The following is a 20679-nucleotide window of genomic DNA, read 5'->3' as shown; positions in this document are numbered from 1 at the left end:
GGACCCTGAGATTATGACCTGAGCCAAAGGCAGAGGCTTTAACCCACTGAGCCACCCAGGCACCCCAAGAAAAACATCTTTATCAAGAAGGGAGTGATTAGAGGACATAAAGAAAATAGTTGTATAATTTTTTTTTTTTTAAAGTTGAGATTTGGAAGTCAAAGGGCAGAAAAAAATATGCAAAAGATAAGGGCATGGAGGTATAGTCCACTCAATTAATAATTTGCAATAAAAAGGAGAAAAGTAGAAGCTTTCAGACTCGCTGAAATTAAGTACATTTTTGAATGAATTCTTCTCACATATTTTGGCTATCCAAATCCATTGGAAGGTAAAACTCTTAAGTATTTTTTTGAGGGGGAAACTTGGGATATCAACATGTGGGGCTCCTGAATTCCGCTTTAATCCCCAGCCTGACGGGAAATTTGGGTTTCTCTTTCTTTTCTTCCTGAGCAGCATAGTTGCATGCCGAAGTGCCCTAGATCCTCACCAGCAGGCCTGATTACCAGAGCAATTTAGGCACCAACTGGAGAGTACAGATGATGACAAGCAGTATGACAAGTTGGAATTAGTTGTGGAAAGTACTAGTAACTTGCATTTGTTATGGGTTTCTGGTTGTTGGTTGCTATGCTTTGTATTGGGGTTTTCCCATAGCAACAGTAGTTTTTTTTTTCTTTTTTTTTTCTTTTTTAGCAGACATTGAAAATGTCTTCTGTTCTGTGTGCTGTTAATATCTTTGTAAATTATTCCATGTTCTATGTGACCAAACTTTTTCCTTTATAAATAATCTACTTGGAGAAAAGGTAATTTTTGGACTTCATATTCTTTTTGGACTTAAGAGTTTAAAAGTATAAATATTTTATCTCTTTGACATATGTTTTATTTACATAGTGTTATTTGGCTAAGCAGTTGTCTGATTCCTTATTTCTTTAATTTGGTTGGTCTGTTTTAATCTTTTGTTTTACCATCTGAATTCCCATTTCTAAATGTTCTAAAAAGGCGCATTAAAGTAATTAAAGAATCCAGTCAAACTCTAAACTCTATCTAATTAAACTCCAGTTAAACTTTGAAATGTTTGCTTGTTACTTACCTGTTCCAGGCTTGAAATAATTTCCGTGTGCTCATACACTTGTTCTGTTTCATCTGTTTATGAAGTAAATTTCAAGTAAAAACAGATTTTTAAAAATTTTACTTTCTTCATTGCAATGATGTGAAATTGAAAAGTTTCCAAGCAATATATAATTGGAATTAGAATAATTAAAATAAGCTAATTTTGGCAGTAGAATCTCAGAGCTCATTATTGCGAGGACACAGTGGTATAAATTTAAACCAAGACCAAGAAATGAAAAGACGCAGGAAGAGAAATAACTTCCTGTGTGGGAGTGAGCACCACAAATGCAGTTTCCTTTGTTGGCAAAAGGTTTATGAAAGTTATCCATAAATCAATCATGTGGATAAAATTGGGCAAGTTCAGTAACAGTTGAGAAGTTAACAGAAAAACCACCAACCCCAACGGTTTCAAAGTGGTTTTTATCTTGTTTTGTAGTTATCTTTATTGGACCAAATAGTGTGGTTCTGTGAATCATATTATGAAAAGATGGCAATTATCATATTTTACATTTTGTAGTTTGAAAATTAATCAAATCATTTGTGTTAAAAATGTCTTAAATTCATGTCTGCAATTATGAAACCAGGGGTCAGATTATTGTATTTTGTATGTGGCTATTTCTGCAGTTTCTTATAAAGGTAAGCTATTTAGGCATGAAGATCATATTGGAAGATATTTTAAAATTGATCTTAGGAGTTGTTTAGGAGCTCTACGTGTATGGGTGTAAATGTATGTGTGTTGCATGAATATGTGCATGTAGGTAAGTTTGTAGTTGTAACTCTGTGATACATCTCTGTAAGAATGTTCTTGCTTGACTAGAGAGCCTGTTCTTGGAGGAATAAAGCACAGGATAGCAATCAGATTCCTGTATCTAGATCAGAGATATATATATCTCTTGGTACTGTGCCTTGACTTCTCTAGCAGCTCTAATTGTTCTGGGTTTCATTCATGCTCCTTGGTTGTGAAGCTTGCTGTGAAACAAGCAAGCTCATGTCATGGCTGTGGGTATCCAGGTGCCTTTCGGATAGGTTGCAGATGCTGACATCATTCCACACCAGTGGTTGAAAAAATGCAGGGAAAAAGAGTTGCCTTATACAAATGGAAAAACCCAACTGGCTTCTCTGGTACTGCAAGGAAGTTAGCTTAAGTTCATTATAGAATTTCAGGGTGGAATTATCCTTTCAAGCTTTTCCACCCCGTTCTCTCTACAGAATTCTCTCGAACTGCATACCCAATCTTTGTTTATATCCCTTACAAGAGGGCAACTCACCAACTCTCTTTAGTGGGAAAGGGTGAGAAGTGTGGGGTCCCATCTGGCTCAGTTTTTAATTATTCTGATGATGCTCCCAAACTAGGGAGAATAGATAATTTGTCTTCTAAACCAGATTACTTTTGAGAATGAAAGGGGATCCTATTTGTTACTTTGCCAAGACAATGGGCCTAAACTGGGACTGTCACTCTATCTATAACCCATTTTCAACCTTTGTATTTATTGACTGAATTTGGAACTTCTCTGGGGCTCTGTCTTTGGATAGTTTTAATTATTAGGCAGTTTTTCCTTCAGTTGAGCCAAATCGATTTTCTCTTGCTCTATTATCTATTGGTTTAGCTTTCCTTCTGATGCCAAAGCGAAGCAAACATGTCTCCTGATTCACATGATAAACCTTCTGATAATGTATTTAAAATACCAAACTTGGGTTCATTGATTAGACTTATCTCCAGTATAGTCACCTGCAATTCCTACCCGGCTTTTTCCCTGCAAAGAGCTTCAGCTTTTCTATAACCAACTCTGTAAAGTGGGTTGTTCCAGAGTCAAACAACATATTCTAGAAGTTGTTTGAGCAGCTTGAAGTAGAAGAAGAATTATTACAGTAGTCTAAGATTGTACTAGCTTTTTGGTGATGGCTGACACCTCTTAATCTCTTACTAATCTCATTTTCATCATTAAGGACAAAGACTATGTCACATTTATCTCTTTATCTTGCTTGTCATAGAACTTGGCACACAACAGATACCACTTCCTCTGTCATTAAATATCCCTTTTATTATTGTCTCATATGAAGACTTACAGCATGTCTTCTGTATCTTCACTGATACCTAATCCAATGGGCCAGTTAAATCAAAAGCTCTGGAAGTGGAGTCCAACCTCTGGTATATTTTTTAAGCTTTCTGGGTGCTTCCAATGAGCAAACAGGATTGGGAATCACTGTTCTAAGTTAGTAATAAAAATATTGAGTACAACACAGTGGAGGACAACTTATCACTAGATACCTTTTAGAGTTGCCATTGGGCCATTAATCATTATGAATTTCTGACTTACCTAGTTTCCAATCTTTATAGTTAACCAACCTTGCTACCAATCTAATTTTTAAGTATATTATTGATTTTTATCTTAATAAGCAGAATTTTTTTTTTAAAGTTGTTACAGTGCTGGCTAGGTGGTTTCTATATGGAAACAGAAGGGTGGAATAAATAATTGAACTTTAGATTGTTTTCTAAGTCCTGTTTCTATGATTCTTGCAAACCACTTAGTTCCATGTTGCAATATTTTAAATACTCTTGTAGCCCATATGCCACAAAAACGCCATTGTTCTACGCAAGACATTTTTGAGGTTAGAAGCACAAATGGGCTGAACTTCTTCATAATGTTTTGCAGAGACAACATTGTTCAGACTTTCCTAGGTGAGAAAATAAGTTAAAGAAAGGTTTGACTTTTTTTTTCTTCTCTCTTGCTCTCTGATATGGTAAAGTTAATAAACTGCATGAAGATGTTGTGCTAAAAATGTGAAAAATATGCATTTATGCCAGTGCCTATCTTATTTTGGTAAAAGTGGTTCTCTAGGTTTTGTACTGGAAATTACTGGTTTGTTTTGTGAATTACTAACAATTATATTAGCTCATGTTTTGTTTTGGTAAATGGAGTTGCTTTTTCCCCTCATGTATTTTGAATTTTTTTCCAGTTGGGTTTTCAGCCTTGTATTGAGTAATTAGTGAGTGTTTGTCACTTTGTTAAATACTTTTGAGACTTGACGTATAAAACAACTCTTAGCCCTTCAAGAGTTTGCTGCCTCCTTGGATTTTGAGAGCATTTTATATACATGGATGAAATAGCAGTTTAAGACATTGCGATATTAAGTATGAAAATGAATAGTATTAGACTTATAATTAGCATTTTCACTATATATGGGTAAGGAAGATAATTTTCTAAGAACAGATGGATCATTTTCTTAAAGTTGTATTGGTAATGTCTTTTAAAAATTATGAAAGAATGTTAAAATACTATGTTGTATTTATATAAAAATGGTCTGTCTGAATTTGGGGAACCATTGGGCCAAAAGTCAAATGTCAGTCACCTTTTAGCCCATCTCAACCTAAACTGAATGAAGAAAATGATGAGCTCATTCAAAAGTGCTCCTGGGACATATTGGAATTAAGTTTTTTGAGTCTGAAAGGTAGTTGAAATTTTTTTAAATTCAAATGTGAATATATACATATATATAATTTCTGAAAACCAATACTTCAGGTATTTTAACATCAGGAATAATCTGAATTTGTTTTATGAACAAATAATTAGAAATAAATTCCTGAAGCCATATAGGGCCTATATGCTCTTGCCTGTGCAAATGATCAGTATTTTGCATTTTACACGTAAGCATTTTAATAAAAGGGTTTCTTGTACTCCCATTTCTTCTCCTCATCCTGCCATGTTCCCCTTGTTTGCACATACCTGTGGAATTTCTCCATAGTCCTGTGTTTCGCAACCTAATGCTTGGTCTGATCTATTTGCAAGAGCTTAAATTGAAAATATGTGAAAAAAATCTCTATTTTTTCCAATGATTTTTCTTTTTATTCAGTGTATTTTTCTTGAAGGATTAAAGGAGAAGTCAGGAAGAATATCTTCAGCTGAGCCAAAAGGACATTTTGTCTTTATAGTCTAAGTCTTCAAGGCATTTATTTGTGATGACTCAGCTCCATGGTCTATTGGTGAAATCAAGTGTTCTTTTGAAAGTTCATAATCTATAGTGCACAAATTGGAGTTTTTGGATTTGTAATTTAATTATTTACATAGCCCTTTGAAAAATACATGCAGCCTTGCTTATATAACAGAAATTTGTGCTTATCAATACTCTCAGAGGTTATTTAATACTTCACTTCTTGAAGTGTGGTTCACAGATATCAGACCAGCATCCCTGGCTTCACCAGGAGCTTCTTAGACATGCAGAATCTCAGTACCTCTTCCCTAAATATTGAGTCAGAACCTGCATTTTAACAAAACCCTCAAAGGATTCATATACACATTTGGGTTTCAGAAGCAATAGATCAATCTTCTGTTCTCATTTTAGTTAGATGAAGATTTTGAAGATTGTAACAAAAACAAAAGAGGTGAAGAGGGGGAAAAAAGTGTTTAATTATCAGGCATAATGCTAATACTTTAAATGTGTTCTCAGTTAATCTTCACATGCACACATGCATGGTGGATATTATTACCCACATTTTATGGATGGGGACACTGAAGATTACAGGGACTAGGAGATAATTTTCCAAGGTTACTTAGCTGGTAAAATGGTGAGTCACCATGCAGATTGAGGAATCCAAGCCCTCACTTTTTCCTAATACTCAATTATTTCTTGGGACCATAGGCATTCACTCAGTACTATTAACTAGATAGTTGTTTCTTTTTTGGGACTATGACTTAGATATTTTTGGAAAATGTCTTCAAGAAGCTCTTGAGCTTTCTGAAACTAGGGGGCTTGCAAGGAGCATCTTCTTGAATTTTAAATTTGGAAGTTTGATTTGTCATCTTCTACATGTAATTCCTTTAAGACATGTCTGCCTTTAAAAATTTTTTTATTAATTATTTTAATTAACATATAATGTATTATTTGTCCCAGGGGTACAGATCTGTGAATTGTCAGGCTTACACATTTAACAGCATTCACCATAGCACATACTCTCCCCAATGTCTATCACCCAAGCACCCTCTCCATACCTTTCCTCCCCCCAGCAAACCTCAGTTTGTTTTGTGAGATTAAGTGTCTCTTATGGTTTGTCTTCCTCCTGATCCCATCTTGTTTCACTTTTTCCTTTCTTATTCCCCAAGTCCCCCATCCTGCCTCTCAAATTCCTCATATCAGAGAGATCGTATGATAATTTTCTTTCTCTGATTGACTTATTTAACTCAGCATAATACCCTCTAGTTCAATCCACGTCGTTGCAGATGGCAAGATTTCATTTCTTTTGATGGTTGCATAGTATTTCATTGCATATATATATACCACATCTTTTTTATCCATTCATCTGTTGATGGATATCTAGGTTCTTTCCATAGTTTGGCTATTGTGGACATTGCTGCTATAAACATTCGGGTGCACGTGCCCCTTCAGATCACTACGTTTGTGTCTTTAGGCTAAATACCCAGTAGTGCGATTGCTGCGTCATAGGGTAGCTCTATTTTCAACTTTTTGAGGAACATCCATGCTGTTTTCCAGAGTGGCCGCATCAGCTCGCATTCCCACCAAAAGTGTAGGAGGGTTCCCCTTTCTCCGCATCCTTGCCAACTGTCATTTCCTGACTTGTTAATTTTAGCCATTCTGGGCATGTCTACCTTCTTAACTCCCTTCCTTCTTTTCATCCTTGTCCATATCTTGTTCTTTGCCTCCTTCTCCTTTATAATGGCTTCTGTCAAAATAGTTGTCTCTGTCATGAGTAAGAGGGCACATGTTGAAAACATGTGATTTTTGCAACAGAAACCTGGCATATTTCAATAGCATTTTCAGAGAAACAGTGGGGCTTATTCACAAATGCAAAATCCAGTTTAAATTCACCATGTGGATGGTATACAATGTTGGTGATCTAGTCTCTTCCTGAAGTATATGCAATCGTAAGTAAAGTGCTTTTAGGTGAAGCTATTTAGGGTTGGAATATGCCATACTTTTTACTCTCCAGTTTCCCTCCCCATATCTTACTTCCCAGCTCCACCTACTTGCCTGAAAACTTTTTGTTTCCAAGATCTTTCCTATTAGGAAGGAAATCTTTTTCACACTGAAAGGTTAGAAATTAATGTATCCTTCTTTGGGTATGGAGTCAAAATGGGAGAAAACGACCAGAAAATGTGTTTGACCAAAGAGTTGACCTATAATATATAGTCATATAATAGGTATGTAAATATTTTTGGTAGAGGACTTCCTTGAATCACTGCTACAGTTAACTCTGTTTTTATTCATTTATACATGCATTTATTTAACCACAATTATTAAGAAAAATTAAAAGTATTTTTAAAAATTATAAAGAGCAACAATTATTGTGGAATTGCTGTGTGCCTGGGATGGGGGTGAGGTCCATAAGGGTGAACAAGACTCAGCAGTATTTTTCTTCAAGGCGCTCAGAGTCCAGTGGGTCCTTCTTCAGGATTGGAATCAGAATATTTCCTAGGAGCCCGGGGAGGGGGTACTGTGGCCCATAACTGGCTTGGCCTTTTCAAGCGGTTTTAGCCTTTCTGAGTGTTACTTTCTTTACTGAGGATATAGGCAAATTGTTTCCCTGGAAAGGACTATTGTGGGAAGATAATATCTAAAATAGATTTGACACCCTTTCCTTCCTTATTAGAAGTAAAATAACCATTTGGGAAAACCAGTTTCTCATAAAATCCTCAGGCCGTGTGCCATAGTCCGGCCCCTCAGTTCCCCATCCTCCATCCCCTTCACATCTTTCTTACTTATATCACCACCGGCTTGCAGAGCACAGACTTCGATTCCCATGAAATGCCTCCCAATTCTATTTCTATTCTGTCAAACTCACCAACCTCTTTGGGTTTTATTTATTTTTTTATTTTTTTAAATTTTTTTACCCCTTAAACCAACACACTTGCATAGGAGTCTGGATGAATGTTTTGAACCCTTCCCCCCGATGGAGTCAACCAGGAGGAGGAATGTCTAAGAGGAAGGCGCTGTGAAAGAGGAATGTGAAGGAAGTAGAATGAGATGGTGGAGAAGGTGTGGGTGATGTAACTAGGAGGCCGCCCGCCCTTTTCTCCGTGCGGGCATGCATGCATTCATTCATTTCTTTGTTCATTCTGAAAGCAAGGGAAAGGATCTGGTCTGCTCTTTGTACTCACTGTTACTCCTAGCTGGCCTCCTGGTGATGCTTGGGTGAATCACAAACTATTAAATAAACAAATCCCCACTGGAACCCCTCCTGGAGTACTTAGAGTTGTTCTGTGAGCAGCTCAGCTGCAAATCAGTTCAGCGACTTAGAACATCTGTCTTAGTGAGTTTTGATCAGAAACTCACATTTGAACCCACTGTGCATTTCCTCTCCATATCGCGGCAGCTCTTATTCTATTCAGCACTCACATGAGCTTCTTACTGAACCTCCGTCAGCTCCTACAAGACAACTGTCTGTTTTTATGTACATCACCAGGGAGCCCCATTTCCAGTTCCCTGAAGCAAATTCAGTTTTTGTCTAACTCAGAACATCCTAAGCAAAAACTGCCAAATTTGCTGGAAATTCATTAAACTCTTTGTAGATGATGTGATCACAAAAAATAAGAGATTGGCACTTCAGTTTATTTATCAAGTGTTGCTGTTGTGTTTTAAGTTATAGAATACTTTAAAGCCTCGCTCTTCTCCCATTCCATGTAAAGAATTTTCTTTCCCTTGTGTCCTAACTGGTCCTTTATCCTCCCTTTCAACAACTCTACTCTCAAGTAAAAACTATTCGAAATACAAAAAACCACAAAGGTGATGTGGGTTTGTCTAAATTTAGATTTATTGTCCCACTCTGGATGAGAATGGGCTGGAGACCAAGAAGTAGAGATGTTGTAGGAGGGCATTTCCATAAGTTGGCCATGGGTCCTAATTTCTCCTGCATCATGCTGGAGATGGGAATTCAGAGAGACATACACTTCTCACCTGATTCCCACGGGTTCAGGAGAAAATTGCATGATGTTATTTGTATAGCACCCTATTATAAGAAGTAGAGTTCTAGGAAGGATTAGACTATTTGTAGTGTGTTATTATAACCCCTTGGCCCTTCGGGGAAATTCATTATGGGTGTCTCCTCATTAACTGGACTTTTCCATTGTGCCTTTGTTATTGTCATAAATGCTGAAGTCTTGCCTGAAATTTGGCCTTGTTCCCAGATGGCATAGCAGTGTGAACGTGGTCTAATTTTTAGTCCTAGTAAACAAAGCAACTCATATGCCCTATGTTGTTGAAAGACTCAGGAAATGGTTCAGGAAATGGACCCGAGAAAGCCAGCTCCATATCACCTCAAAGAAATGTCTAATCTGGTTGTCCAGGGCCTCTAAAGCTCTAGCATGAGATAGGCAAATAGGCCAAAGCTGAGGACCTGCTTCCCTGCAGATGGCAGATCTACAGGGAAGAGGCACAGAAGAGTTTTGGTAAAGCAGAAATCAGCAAACAAATCATTATGGGACTATGAAAGTCCCACTGAAATACAACCTTTGATTTCTTTTTTTTCCTCTTTTGTATGGCTTCCTTTTCTTTTGTATCTTCGCTCTCTGGAGAAGGTGTATACTAGGTCTCCCTCTCTCTCAACCTGTGTAATTTTAAGAGCATTTTTGCTCTTTTCAGATATCACAAAAGAAAAGTTAACATTTTATTTGGACCTAGTTAGAACCCTTTATATGTTGTATGCATCTAAATGCCCTGGAGGAAAAATAAATTAGTGTGATTAAATTAATCTCAGAGGGAAATTTAATTTGTCCCCCTGGTAATTGTCCAAAATTAGTTCTTTGTAGATAAATTACTATTCATAGACCATTTACTAGTTCTAGAACAGTCTTGCAGAAGCTGGAACATGAAACAAAATTCTGAGGATAGAAAAGAAAACAAAGTAAGGTTTATGTTACCACCAGGCAGATTGGCTTTGGAGGCACACTGAGGCTGAAATCCTGCCTAGCTATTGCCTGTGATTCTGAGGTCTAGATGGGAAATGAAGTTCCCTAGACAAGGCTGATGATGCTCTCCCTAGACTGAAGGTATGGAAAGTGATTGTTCTAGCTGACTGAATTTATGTGCATCTTTCACTGTCCTGTGGTTTAGAAAGTTTTTTTTTTTTTTTAACAAAGGAATATTGTAGGAGGGCCAGTGGATTTATTAACCAAGAGGCAGTCTAGAAATTCTTTGTTTCTGGCTCATTTCCCAGGAAACACATACCACTTAGGAGAACACATGACTCTACAAAACAGCTTTTATGGGAAGCCCTGTAACTGCTCTAAGCCTCAGTTTCTTCATCTGCAAAGTGGTGCTGAAGTAGAAACAGTTCATTAGATTTTTTGAAGATTATCTGAGATGATGTATGCACAGTGCTCAGCACAGTGCTGGGCCTGTGTAGGGAGACAATACATATTAACGGGTGTCATTGTATGACACAGCAACACCATTACATGAAGAGTCATACTTTCTTCATTACACATCCAAGTCTTGGTGACACATGGGTCATACTCCTTTTCTTTGATTATAGCAATGTTTTAGTCTGGCAATTTTCAAGCTTTTTCTAAGTATGTTCCCTACTTATAAAAAGAAAACCTTCCTGTATCTTTTGGTAGATGAATGTATAAAGATGTGATGTGACTACTCAGTCATTAAAAAGAATGAAATTTTGCCGTTTGTGACCTAGAGGGTATTATGTTAAGTGAAGTAAGTCAGAGAAAGACCCCCCTATATGTGGAATCTAAAAAACAAAACAAATGAACAGACAAGAAGGCAGAATCAGACTCCTAAATGCAGATAACAAACTGGTGGTTGCCAGATGGAAGGTGGTGGGAGGCTGAGTGAAATAGGTAGAGAAAATTAGGAGGTATCCAAATTTTCAGTTATAATTTGCAGAGATAAAAAGTAAAGCATGTAGGGAATATAGTCAATAATATTGTCGTAACATTGTATGGTGGCTGCAGTTACCGTGGTGAGCATTGAGTAATGTATAGAACTGTCAAATCACTGTCCTATACCTGAGACTTATTTAACGTTGTATGTCAATTATACTTTAATACAAAATCCAAATATGTTGCCCATATTAAATACCCAGCAAGAAAAAAAGAGAACCTTCCCAATATACATGTATTTACTTTATGTATTTGTATGTATGTATTTATAGTTGAATACATTTGAATAAACTCAGTATTTGTATTTTATGTATTTATGTGTTTATATATGTATATAAATATAAGTATGTATACATAAATATCATGTGTATGTGTGAATATACCTAGTCAAGAAAACCTGTGCATCAAACATTAATAGCCTCAGCTTTAAATTTCTTTGTTAAAACATCCATGGAATTATTGTTTTTTTTTTTTTTAATAGCCTGAAGGATTGCTGTGCTTCCCTTGGAGAAGAGGTGCCCAGTGGTCTCATCAGATAGTCATCTTGAGGTTGTGTGAATCTGAAATGTCAAATAAGCAGGCTTCTTAAGGGAGTCTCGGCAGGCAACGTGCTCCTCTTTTATTGCTCACTGTTTTCTTCGTAGTATTGATCACTTTCTTTAACTGTGTGATCAGTTTATACGTTTGTTTATTCTTGCCGCTCTCCCCACAACTAAAATGCAAACTTGGTCTAGGAAGATAGAGACTTTGTCTATTCACATCTGTAGTCCTGGTTCAATGACAGTGCTGTCACATGAAAGGCCCTTGTTGTATGAATGGATGAATGTTGGGGGAAGTGTGGCCTCTCTTTACCTCCCCACAAATGCTTTTGTTCACGTTGTGGAGCTCAGGCTCAGGAGAACCTTATGCAGATGGTGGTGGTGGGAACAATGATGATGTTTATTGGTGGCTCTCTGTAAAGCCTCTTCTGTGGCTCCGACCTCACTCAGCAGTGTTCATAGAGGAATGCGCTATCATCTTGCCATGCCTCCCAGCCCTGAGTGCTGTACACTCTTCACCATTTGACTAATACAGTGGAGATGTGGTTCTGCCTGGTGTCAGGCGCCAGACTCCCAATCTCCAGGCTTATTTGCCCCATACATGAATTCTTTTGGTACCTTTGCATAAAACATGGCTGTTTCACATATTTCCTGAGCGGCGCAAATGCCTTTAGGCCACTTCCTTTTTTTTTTTTTTTAAGCAAGTGTTCTGTGGATGCTGTCTCTTTTTGGGTTTTATTTTATGGTTTAGAGATCATTTCTCTTCAAGAGTCAGGACTATTTCTCTTTCTGAAATCCATGTTGTACCATATATCTGTCTCCTCTACTGGCAAGGCTATTAGGCTCTTTCCCCCCTCAAGCTCCTGACAGTTACTTTTTATAGCTGTCATGACAAAAATGTTTCATCAAATGTGGGAGGGAAGATCTTGTGAGAGTGTGGAAACTGTGGTACTCATTGCGAAAGCTCCTGGGGTTTGGCCTGTGGGATCACAGACGCAGGCAATGTCCCCGGACAACCACCAGATGCATTTAGGCTTGGCCTTCTATGACTCATTCTTTAAGGCAAATATAGAGATGAAAGTACACTACTGTATAAAAATGTAAATTGATCTTGTATGTATTAATGTTTTTATCTGCTATTTTGTTGATTGGGAGTAAAAGAATAACTGAAATTGACTTAGATGACAAAATAAATGAACAAATCATATAATTGAGAAGTCTGGAAATAGGGCTAGCCTCAGGAGAGGCTTGGTCTAATTTCTTTCTCTGCATTTTCCAGCCCTGAATCTTCAGTGTAGAATTTATTTTTAACAGCTTCCCCACTCATGGTCCCAAGATGCTGTCAGTGATCCCTAGGGCTACTTGTTTCCAGGTTGGAATCCAGTAGGAAAGAGAAAGCCAGTATCTCCAGCAAATTCCCAGAATTGACGTGGGTCATGTGCTAATCCCTGAACTCAAAATTTTAATCAGGAAGATGGGCCATGTAGTTGGCTCAAACTAATCTGGGTCTGACTCTGAAGTTTTAGATGAGAAATGAATTCATCCAGACCACAAGACTAGGTAATTTGGGGCACTGTTAGCTGAGGGGGAGGGGAAAATAGTCAACTGTCTGTTGCACCTAGCAGTACAATAAGACGGGATTTGTAGTGCGAAGTTTGGTTGGTGATACTTATTTTTTATGGCTGATGTGTCTCACACTCTCCAAATACTAGGCTTCGTTTCCATTTCTGGTTGTGGTGTCCATCAGTGTTTCTGGCTTTCTACCTTTTGGGCACATGATGGCTCTTTCTGATCAGTGAATTGTGAGCATTTGGGCTGAAGCATTGACTTGTATGTACAAAACAGAGCATTCTCTTTCCCTTTGGAAATGCAGTTGGAAGTATCTGAGATGGTGAATGGTCCATTGTGAGTAACAAGGGTGAACAGAGTCTTCCTGGTGGCTGATGTTGAATAAGTAGCATGAGCAAGAAATAAACCTTTATTATTTTAAGCCATGAAGATTCTGGAGTTGTTACTGTGGCATACCCAGTTTATTCTGCCTAGTACATTGAATTTTCTAAATCCATTTGGATTATTTGGGAATTGCTCAGAAAAATCTTGTATTTATATGATTCTTTCACCATAAAACTCAACTCAAAAATGCTTTCACATATGTGGTCTCGTTTTATCTCCACAATAGTCCCATAAATATGTAGGTGAGAAGTATTAGTAACTCTGTCTTTCCCATGGAAGAATTGAGGTAAACTCCCCAAATGTTCAGTTTACTAATTTAGCAATGTTTGTTATTTTTCTATTTGCTTCATTTTCTTAAGCAATACGATTACACAATAAAATCTCATTATAAAAAATAATGCCTCTCATTTTGCTAATATCTAGTTTGATGTTCCACCTTTGAAGAAATTCTCATTTTTACTTTATTCTTTTCCTGTAATAAATACTTAATGTTAAAACGTAAAGGACTTTGGCAACTGCTGCTTCCATTGCAAAGCGAAACTAAAGGAGGAGGTTATCTGTACTATTTACTTGGGTTGAACTTTGTCAGAAACCAAAAGAGTCACTCTTGGAGGGGTATTGAAAGATAACACAGGAAAACTGTAATCATACAGCAGGCAATAGATAAGCAGAGCTCCTACAGAGGGGGTTGACTCAAGAGGAAAATGTAGATACATGGTATTGTTTTCCTTGGTAAGAAAATGGCAGCAGGCCAAAAATTCAGAGTGGAGGAGAGAGCAAGGGCTGATTGATCTGAAAACAGAAGAGAGAATTGCCTTGCTCTGAATTGGCAAAGAACACTGCTGAAAAGAGTGGGCTCTGGAAACAGAGTACCTGGGTTCAGATCGTGGTACCACCACTTACCAGCTGTATAACCTTGCTTAAATTACTTAATCTCTCTAAATCCGGGATTCCTCTTCTATGAGGAATAAGGATAATAGTATCTATTTCATAAGGATATTGTGAGGATAAAATGAGCTGTGAACTGTAAAGCTCTTAGAATAGTACACATGGGAAGAGTTTGATAAATATCAGTTGCCATTATATTATTATTATTATTCATTGTCAACCTTTCTGTCACCGCCTGTTCCAAGCCACCCATCATCTGTCACCTGGACTAATTGAAAAACCTTCTCATTGGTCTTTTCTCATCTGTTTTGTGTCATTTCCAACTTGTTCTCCACCCTGTAGCAAGGGTAATCTTCTGAAGTTAGAATCTCAACAAGTTGTTTCTTTGCTTATAACTTTTCAGTAATTCCCTCTTCACTTAGATTTTTAGTCTTTATGATAAAGTCCAAAATTCTTAGTGGATTCCAAGGAACTACTCTATCTAGCCTCAGTCTGTGCTGACCTCTTGTACAGCCTCATGGCCCCTTTTGTAAACTCCCAAGTGAGCCATCTTCTGCCTACCTTGGCACGTTTGTATTAATATATTTTAGAGGAGCAATGCTTTCTTCTCATCCTGATGTTGTCTTCCTGATGGAGGGATCTCTACTGGGGTGACACTTCTCTTACCACCCCTTTACTTAACTTTGTAGTGAAGTTATTTGTTTGATGGGTCAGTCTTGGAGGGATATCTGGGCCTCACCAGCTCCGCTCTGCCCTCTTCCTCTTGGAAGCAAGCTCTCTCTAGGGAACGCGTATTCTCTCATGCTCCTCTAGGGGTAGACCCCTTTCACACTGCACGGGAGGTTCCCCCTGCTCCAGAATGGCCTATGGCCGTGTGGTTAATCTACCACATTGTGGGACAGGTTAACTGGTCCACCTGGCTGACAAATGAAAGCCATGACTTCCAGCCTGATTTTCTTTAGCACTAAAGGTGCTGTAGGAATTCTCCAGGTGTACTCCTTTCTCCTTGTTCTCCTTTTCCTTCTCCTCTTCCTCAATTCTTTTGAATAGGGATGTTTCTGGTGGTTCATGGTGGAAAAGTCATGCTGAAGGGATAGAGGTGAAGATCTTCTGTGTTGTATTATGGAATGAACTGTACTAAAATTTGCCTGTAAGCCAATAGGTGGTTCAGTGAAATGACAGACTATTTAAGGTGTTACCTATACTCACATCCTTGGAGAAGGCGTTGGAAATAGAAACACTTTTTCCTTTCAATTAAAAAAGACAGGTAAATGGCACTCCAGGAGGGGGAGCCCTCGTTCTTTGTTCCCAGGCATAGCTGTGAGGGTTTGCATCATCTGTGACCAAGTAACAACAGAGCCTGAACATCACCATCATTTTATATGTTAAGTTAAATAGGAGAAAATCGTCACAGACCTGTGACTATTATCACTTTGTCCTGCTCAATTGTCTTTTCACCTATGTGGGTTTCAGTTTTGTAGGAGAGTTTCTTTATAATTCCAGTCGTGGTTTTGAGCTTCCCAGCAGATGTTCCATCTGTCCTTTGACAAGGTACAGGCTTAACCTCATTTTAGTTTCAACTTAGAAGAAAATATAAAACAGGAATATGTGATTTTTTTTCTTAGTTAACTGCTTTTTCTCCTTAGCTTTCCTCCTCCCTATTATTTCTCCAACCCCTTCATCAGAAATATGTTTCATCATTGACAGTTCTCATAGCCTCCCTTTCAGCCCAGACCTTGAGTAGATAACGCACTGCAAAATATTCCTCATCAGCTTACAGAACAGTTTTAAGTATATTACTATGTATCAGACCAGCAAAGCTGGGAAATTTTTCTCGACACCTCTCTTACTGTGCCACAGCTTGTTGCATGGAGCTAGACGCAATGATTCCTCGTAAATGTTTAAAATAGCTATTTAAGGGGCACTTGGGTGGCTCAGTCAGTTAAGTGACTGATCCTTGATTTTGGCTCAGGTCATGATTGCGGGCTTGTGAGAGGGAGCCCTATGTCAGGCTCGGTGCTGGGCATGGAGTCTACTGGAGATTCTTCTCCCTCTTCCTCTTTACTTTCCCCAATCCCTGACCCCCATTGCTCATGCTTTCTCTGTCTCTTAAAAAAAAAAAGCTATTTTAGTAGGTGCTCATTTTCTTTAATAACAGTAACAATGATTGCTGGAAGCGTAATTTCACTTAAACTAAGTCACACCGACTAACCTCAGTTTTAATATATGAGTGGGTACTGAAAAGATGTTAATCTCTGCAGAGGTCTCTAGTAGTTTGCCAATGAACATCTCCTACCAGTTCAAAATGCTTATGCCCATGGGGATAGTGGGGAGGGGTAAAGAGGGAGAGAGACTCTTAAGCAGGCTCTATGCCCAGTATGGAGCCCCACATGGGGCTCAGTCTCATAACCCTGAGATCATGACCTGAGCTGAAATTAAGAGCCAGACGCTCCACTGACTCAGCCCCCTGGGGGCCCCTGCTTGCATCTCTTAATAGCCACCTTAGATTCCATTCGATGTGTAGTTGGGGTCGGCATATTCAAGTCTCAGCACAGTCTTTGTAGTTTCAGCCTTTTGCTGGAAAATCAGCTTAGTCTGCCCACCATAGCTATTCTGCTTGTTGTCATAACATTGTTTCCTGGGACATAAAGAGAATCTGTCTTTCCTATACTGTGTCACTTTGTGGGGCTGGTACTTACCACACTTCTTGCAGAAAGTCCAGTGGTTTTAGAAATGTTCATCATGGGGGGCACCTGGGTGGCTCAGTGGGTTAAAGCCTCTGCCTCGGCTCAGGTCATGATCCCAGGGTCCTGGGATCGAACCCGGCATCGGGCTCTCCACTCAGCGGGGAGCCTGCTTCCTCCTCTCTTTGCCTGCCTCTCTGCTACTTGTGATCTGTCTGTCAAATAAATAAATAAAATCTTAAAAAAAAAAAAAAAGAAATGTTCACCATGTTCAGCACTAAAGATGCTTTGTGAATTCTCCAGATGTACTCCTTTCTCCTTGTTCTTTTCCTCCTTCCTTCTCTCCAAAAGTACCATCAGCATAGAAAGCTATTTTTTTAATTAAAAAAAATTTTTTTTTGGTCTTTAGTCATATCCTTTGTAATGTATTAGTCTACAGCTTTGGAAGAATATATAAAAGGCACATGTTTGAAAGTTTTTGATGGCAGAAAATATCGAATAATTTAAGATGGTATATTCAAAGTTATTTTTTTCAATAGATTGGTACAGTAGAAATATATGAAAGACCTTGTACATCAGTATTTTAAAAAAGCAACCTATAAGTATTTAGGAAGGGGAGACCGGATTTGATAGTGATTTATGAAGAGATGATCTAGAGATTTTAGTTCATCCAAATTCCGTGAATAAACAGTGAGATACAGTTGCCAAAATGCTGATGAAATTTTAAGGTATGTTAATACAATAGTCCAGAACATAGAACATCGAAGTCTGTACTGTACGTGGGTTGGTTGACTCAGATCTGCAATATGTGTATGGTTCTGTGCAGCATGTTTTAAGAGAGATACAGAGAGGTTGGGATAAATCTAAAAGAAATGGATCAGGAAGAGATTTCTGTTAAATAAGTCATGGAGTGACTGAGGGGTTTGAGAATGCCTGGATCAGAGTTGAGATTTTGGGAAGTCCTGTGAGTGGTCTTCAAATATTTGAAGATTTCCAACATATGAAGGGCTTCGGCTTGGTGTAGGTGACCATGGGGATGGAAATTGGCACATGGTAAAAAGTTACAGGGAAGCAGATTTGGGTTTCTCATAATAGACCTTTCTAGCAATTCCAAATCTGAAATTGAAATAGGCTGGTTTGTGAGGTGGTCAGTTTTCCATCACAGAAGACTTTCAAAGACAAGCCCCTTGTCAGAGCTATCTAAAGGGTAGGAAGGTGGACCAGATAATCTCTGAAGTTTCTTCCAACCTCTCAGTCACAGCATAAACTCAGTGTCTGCATATGGTAGGTGTTCAAGCAATATTTGCCAAATGTATGAATGCATAAGAGTAAAACATCTCAGGGGCAGGTATTGTACTTGATACATTTTTAAGTCATGGATGATTTTATGGCACAGGCCAGTAATTTCACCTATATCAGGAGAGTGTCATCTTTGGGAAAAATGAAGACCTTGAGCCAAGAGAACTTAACATTTTCTACATAATTGGTTTATCTGTCTTGTTATGGCATAATTCATGTTTCGCCTTGTTAAGTTTTAGAGCTGTTCTGATAATGAGCAATACCTTGCCCCAATCTAATATGATGGTATTTCTTTTTCAGGATAATCGTATCCACACATCCAAATACAACATTCTTACCTTCTTGCCAATTAATTTATTTGAACAGTTCCAAAGAGTGGCAAATGCCTATTTCCTTTTCCTTCTGATTTTACAGGTAATGTTTAGATTGTTCCTCTTCATCATCTGTTTGTTAAAAGTATTTTTGTAATTTGAAAAAGTATGCTAATTCACTCAGCTGGGTGTTCTTGATTAGATAAAACCATTCTTATCAGATTTTGACTGTTATTTTTGCTGTTTCTTTTCACAAATGTGGGAGGGCTAGTAATGGGTCAAAACTAGTACATTCATCATTTTAAACACTGAGGTCATTTTAGAATGCAGCTATGCACTTTATCTGAACCAAACCAGAGCCTAATAATTACTGTCCATAGCCTCCCTCCTTTCTTTATCTCCTTCTCACATCAACAGTGTGGGTGTTGCCAGAGTTGAGGTAGTCTAGCTAAGTGGTAGTTAGTGGAAACTAATTGGGCAAATTTCATTTGTTTCTAAAAACAATGACATCTTTTCTATGTATAACAAATGATGTATGCTCTATCTTCACTGTAGAGTGACCTTTTTTTATGGTTTTTGGTGGTTAATTGGTAGTTAATAAACTTCATTTTTTCTCCCATCTGACTAAAATATGAGCTTAAATGAAATTTCAGCTTTTACTGATATTTTAGGGAATAAAATGCATAAATCAATGAATATACATAAACAGTTCATGAGAGCTGGTTATTTACCCAATATTTATTTTATAGTAATTTAATCAGACCAAAATGGTACCTTGAAAATGTGCAGGGCACTGTGTTAATTTTAGAAGGTTAAAAAGATGGGTTAGATGTGAACAGTCCAGATTAATAAATATTTGTATTAAGAAGCTTTTAGTTGTAAGTGGCAGAAACCTAAATTTATTAAAGCAAAAAGGAAATATATTTAGGATTATTTCATTTTATATATGACTGGATTAATGGGCAAACTGTTTCGATAGGATGTGACTTCTCTTTCCTCCATGTTGGCCTTACTTGGGCAGGTCCAATCTACCTGGTGGCCCCTGAAAGCTTTAGACCTTTATTCTCCTGCTTCATCTCCAACATTAAAGAGAGATAGAGGGATTTAAAAAAAAGGAGAATGAGTTTTTTTTTTTTTTTTTTTTTTTTTTGGTTGTTCCAGCAGGTCTTGTGATTAGCTTTCACTGGTCCATGCTGAGTTACATCCCTGTTCATTAACTAATCATGGTGGCTCAAGAATTTGTAACAGTAGGTGTCTTGACCTAGATCACAGGCCAAAGTGTGGAGCCAGAATGGAACGAGTCTGCCAACACTGTATGTACTGACAGTAGAAGAGATGAGATAATTTCCCAAGGTATACTCGAGAAGAAATGGATGCTAAACAGGCACAACAAAACAAAACAACAACAACAAAAACTCCACAGTTGATGTATACCTTACAATTTATTGAAAAGACTTTGGAACCCAAGATCTCTTTCCTTCTTCCCCTTATGAATTTGCTTTTTGTTTCTTTATATAACTCTTTACATCATTCCAGAATTTTGAGCTCATTTCTTTAATGGCTTTCTTATGTATAGTCAAAGGCTCTTGTTCACAGAATTTTATATCTGGAAGGAGACTTTGGGATGGTTTGGTACAGACTCCTTTCTTCTGTTTATTAGGAAATGAGACCCAAAAAAGGATAAGTAATGTGTAAAACTTTTACCATGAGTCAGTGATAGAACTAGGACTAGAATCCAGCTTTTCTGCCACCCAGGCCAATGTTTTTTATTGGTGCCTCAGAGGCTTTTAAGTTGATTTTTTAAAAATTTTATGGAAACTATTGTATAAGATTGATTTAGTTTAGAGCTGTTTTTGATGGTGCCTGATCTCCATGTACTGACCACATCCACCCCACTCTTTCCTACCTGATGGCTTGAAGCAGCTCCGTATCAAACCCCATTTGAAAACCACCTTTCTAAGAGAGTCCTGTCAACTCTCATTTTGTCTCATGTGGGTGGTTTTGGAGTCAAATATATCTAAGTTTCAAATTTTAGCAGTGTGTATTCCTGACA

The 20679-nt window shown here is 37.9% G+C and overlaps 1 protein-coding gene across 9 annotated transcripts in view; it reads left to right on the top strand.

Moving 5' to 3' along the window:
* Positions 1-20679, top strand: part of ATP8B4 (ATPase phospholipid transporting 8B4 (putative)) — a 268272-nt gene that overhangs the window by 57874 nt on the left and 189719 nt on the right. For all 9 annotated transcript variants that reach the window (XM_032343690.1, XM_032343682.1, XM_032343688.1 and 6 more), the window contains one exon: positions 18616-18729. In XM_032343690.1, coding sequence (XP_032199581.1) covers positions 18616-18729 — 114 coding nt within the window. The remainder of the gene's footprint in view (positions 1-18615; positions 18730-20679) is intronic.

Source organism: Mustela erminea, chromosome 5 (genome assembly GCF_009829155.1).
Source record: "Mustela erminea isolate mMusErm1 chromosome 5, mMusErm1.Pri, whole genome shotgun sequence".
NCBI classification, from domain to species: domain Eukaryota; kingdom Metazoa; phylum Chordata; class Mammalia; order Carnivora; family Mustelidae; genus Mustela; species Mustela erminea.
The sequence above is the reverse complement of the archived record's forward strand: the minus strand, read 5'-3'. Positions and strand labels throughout refer to the sequence as shown.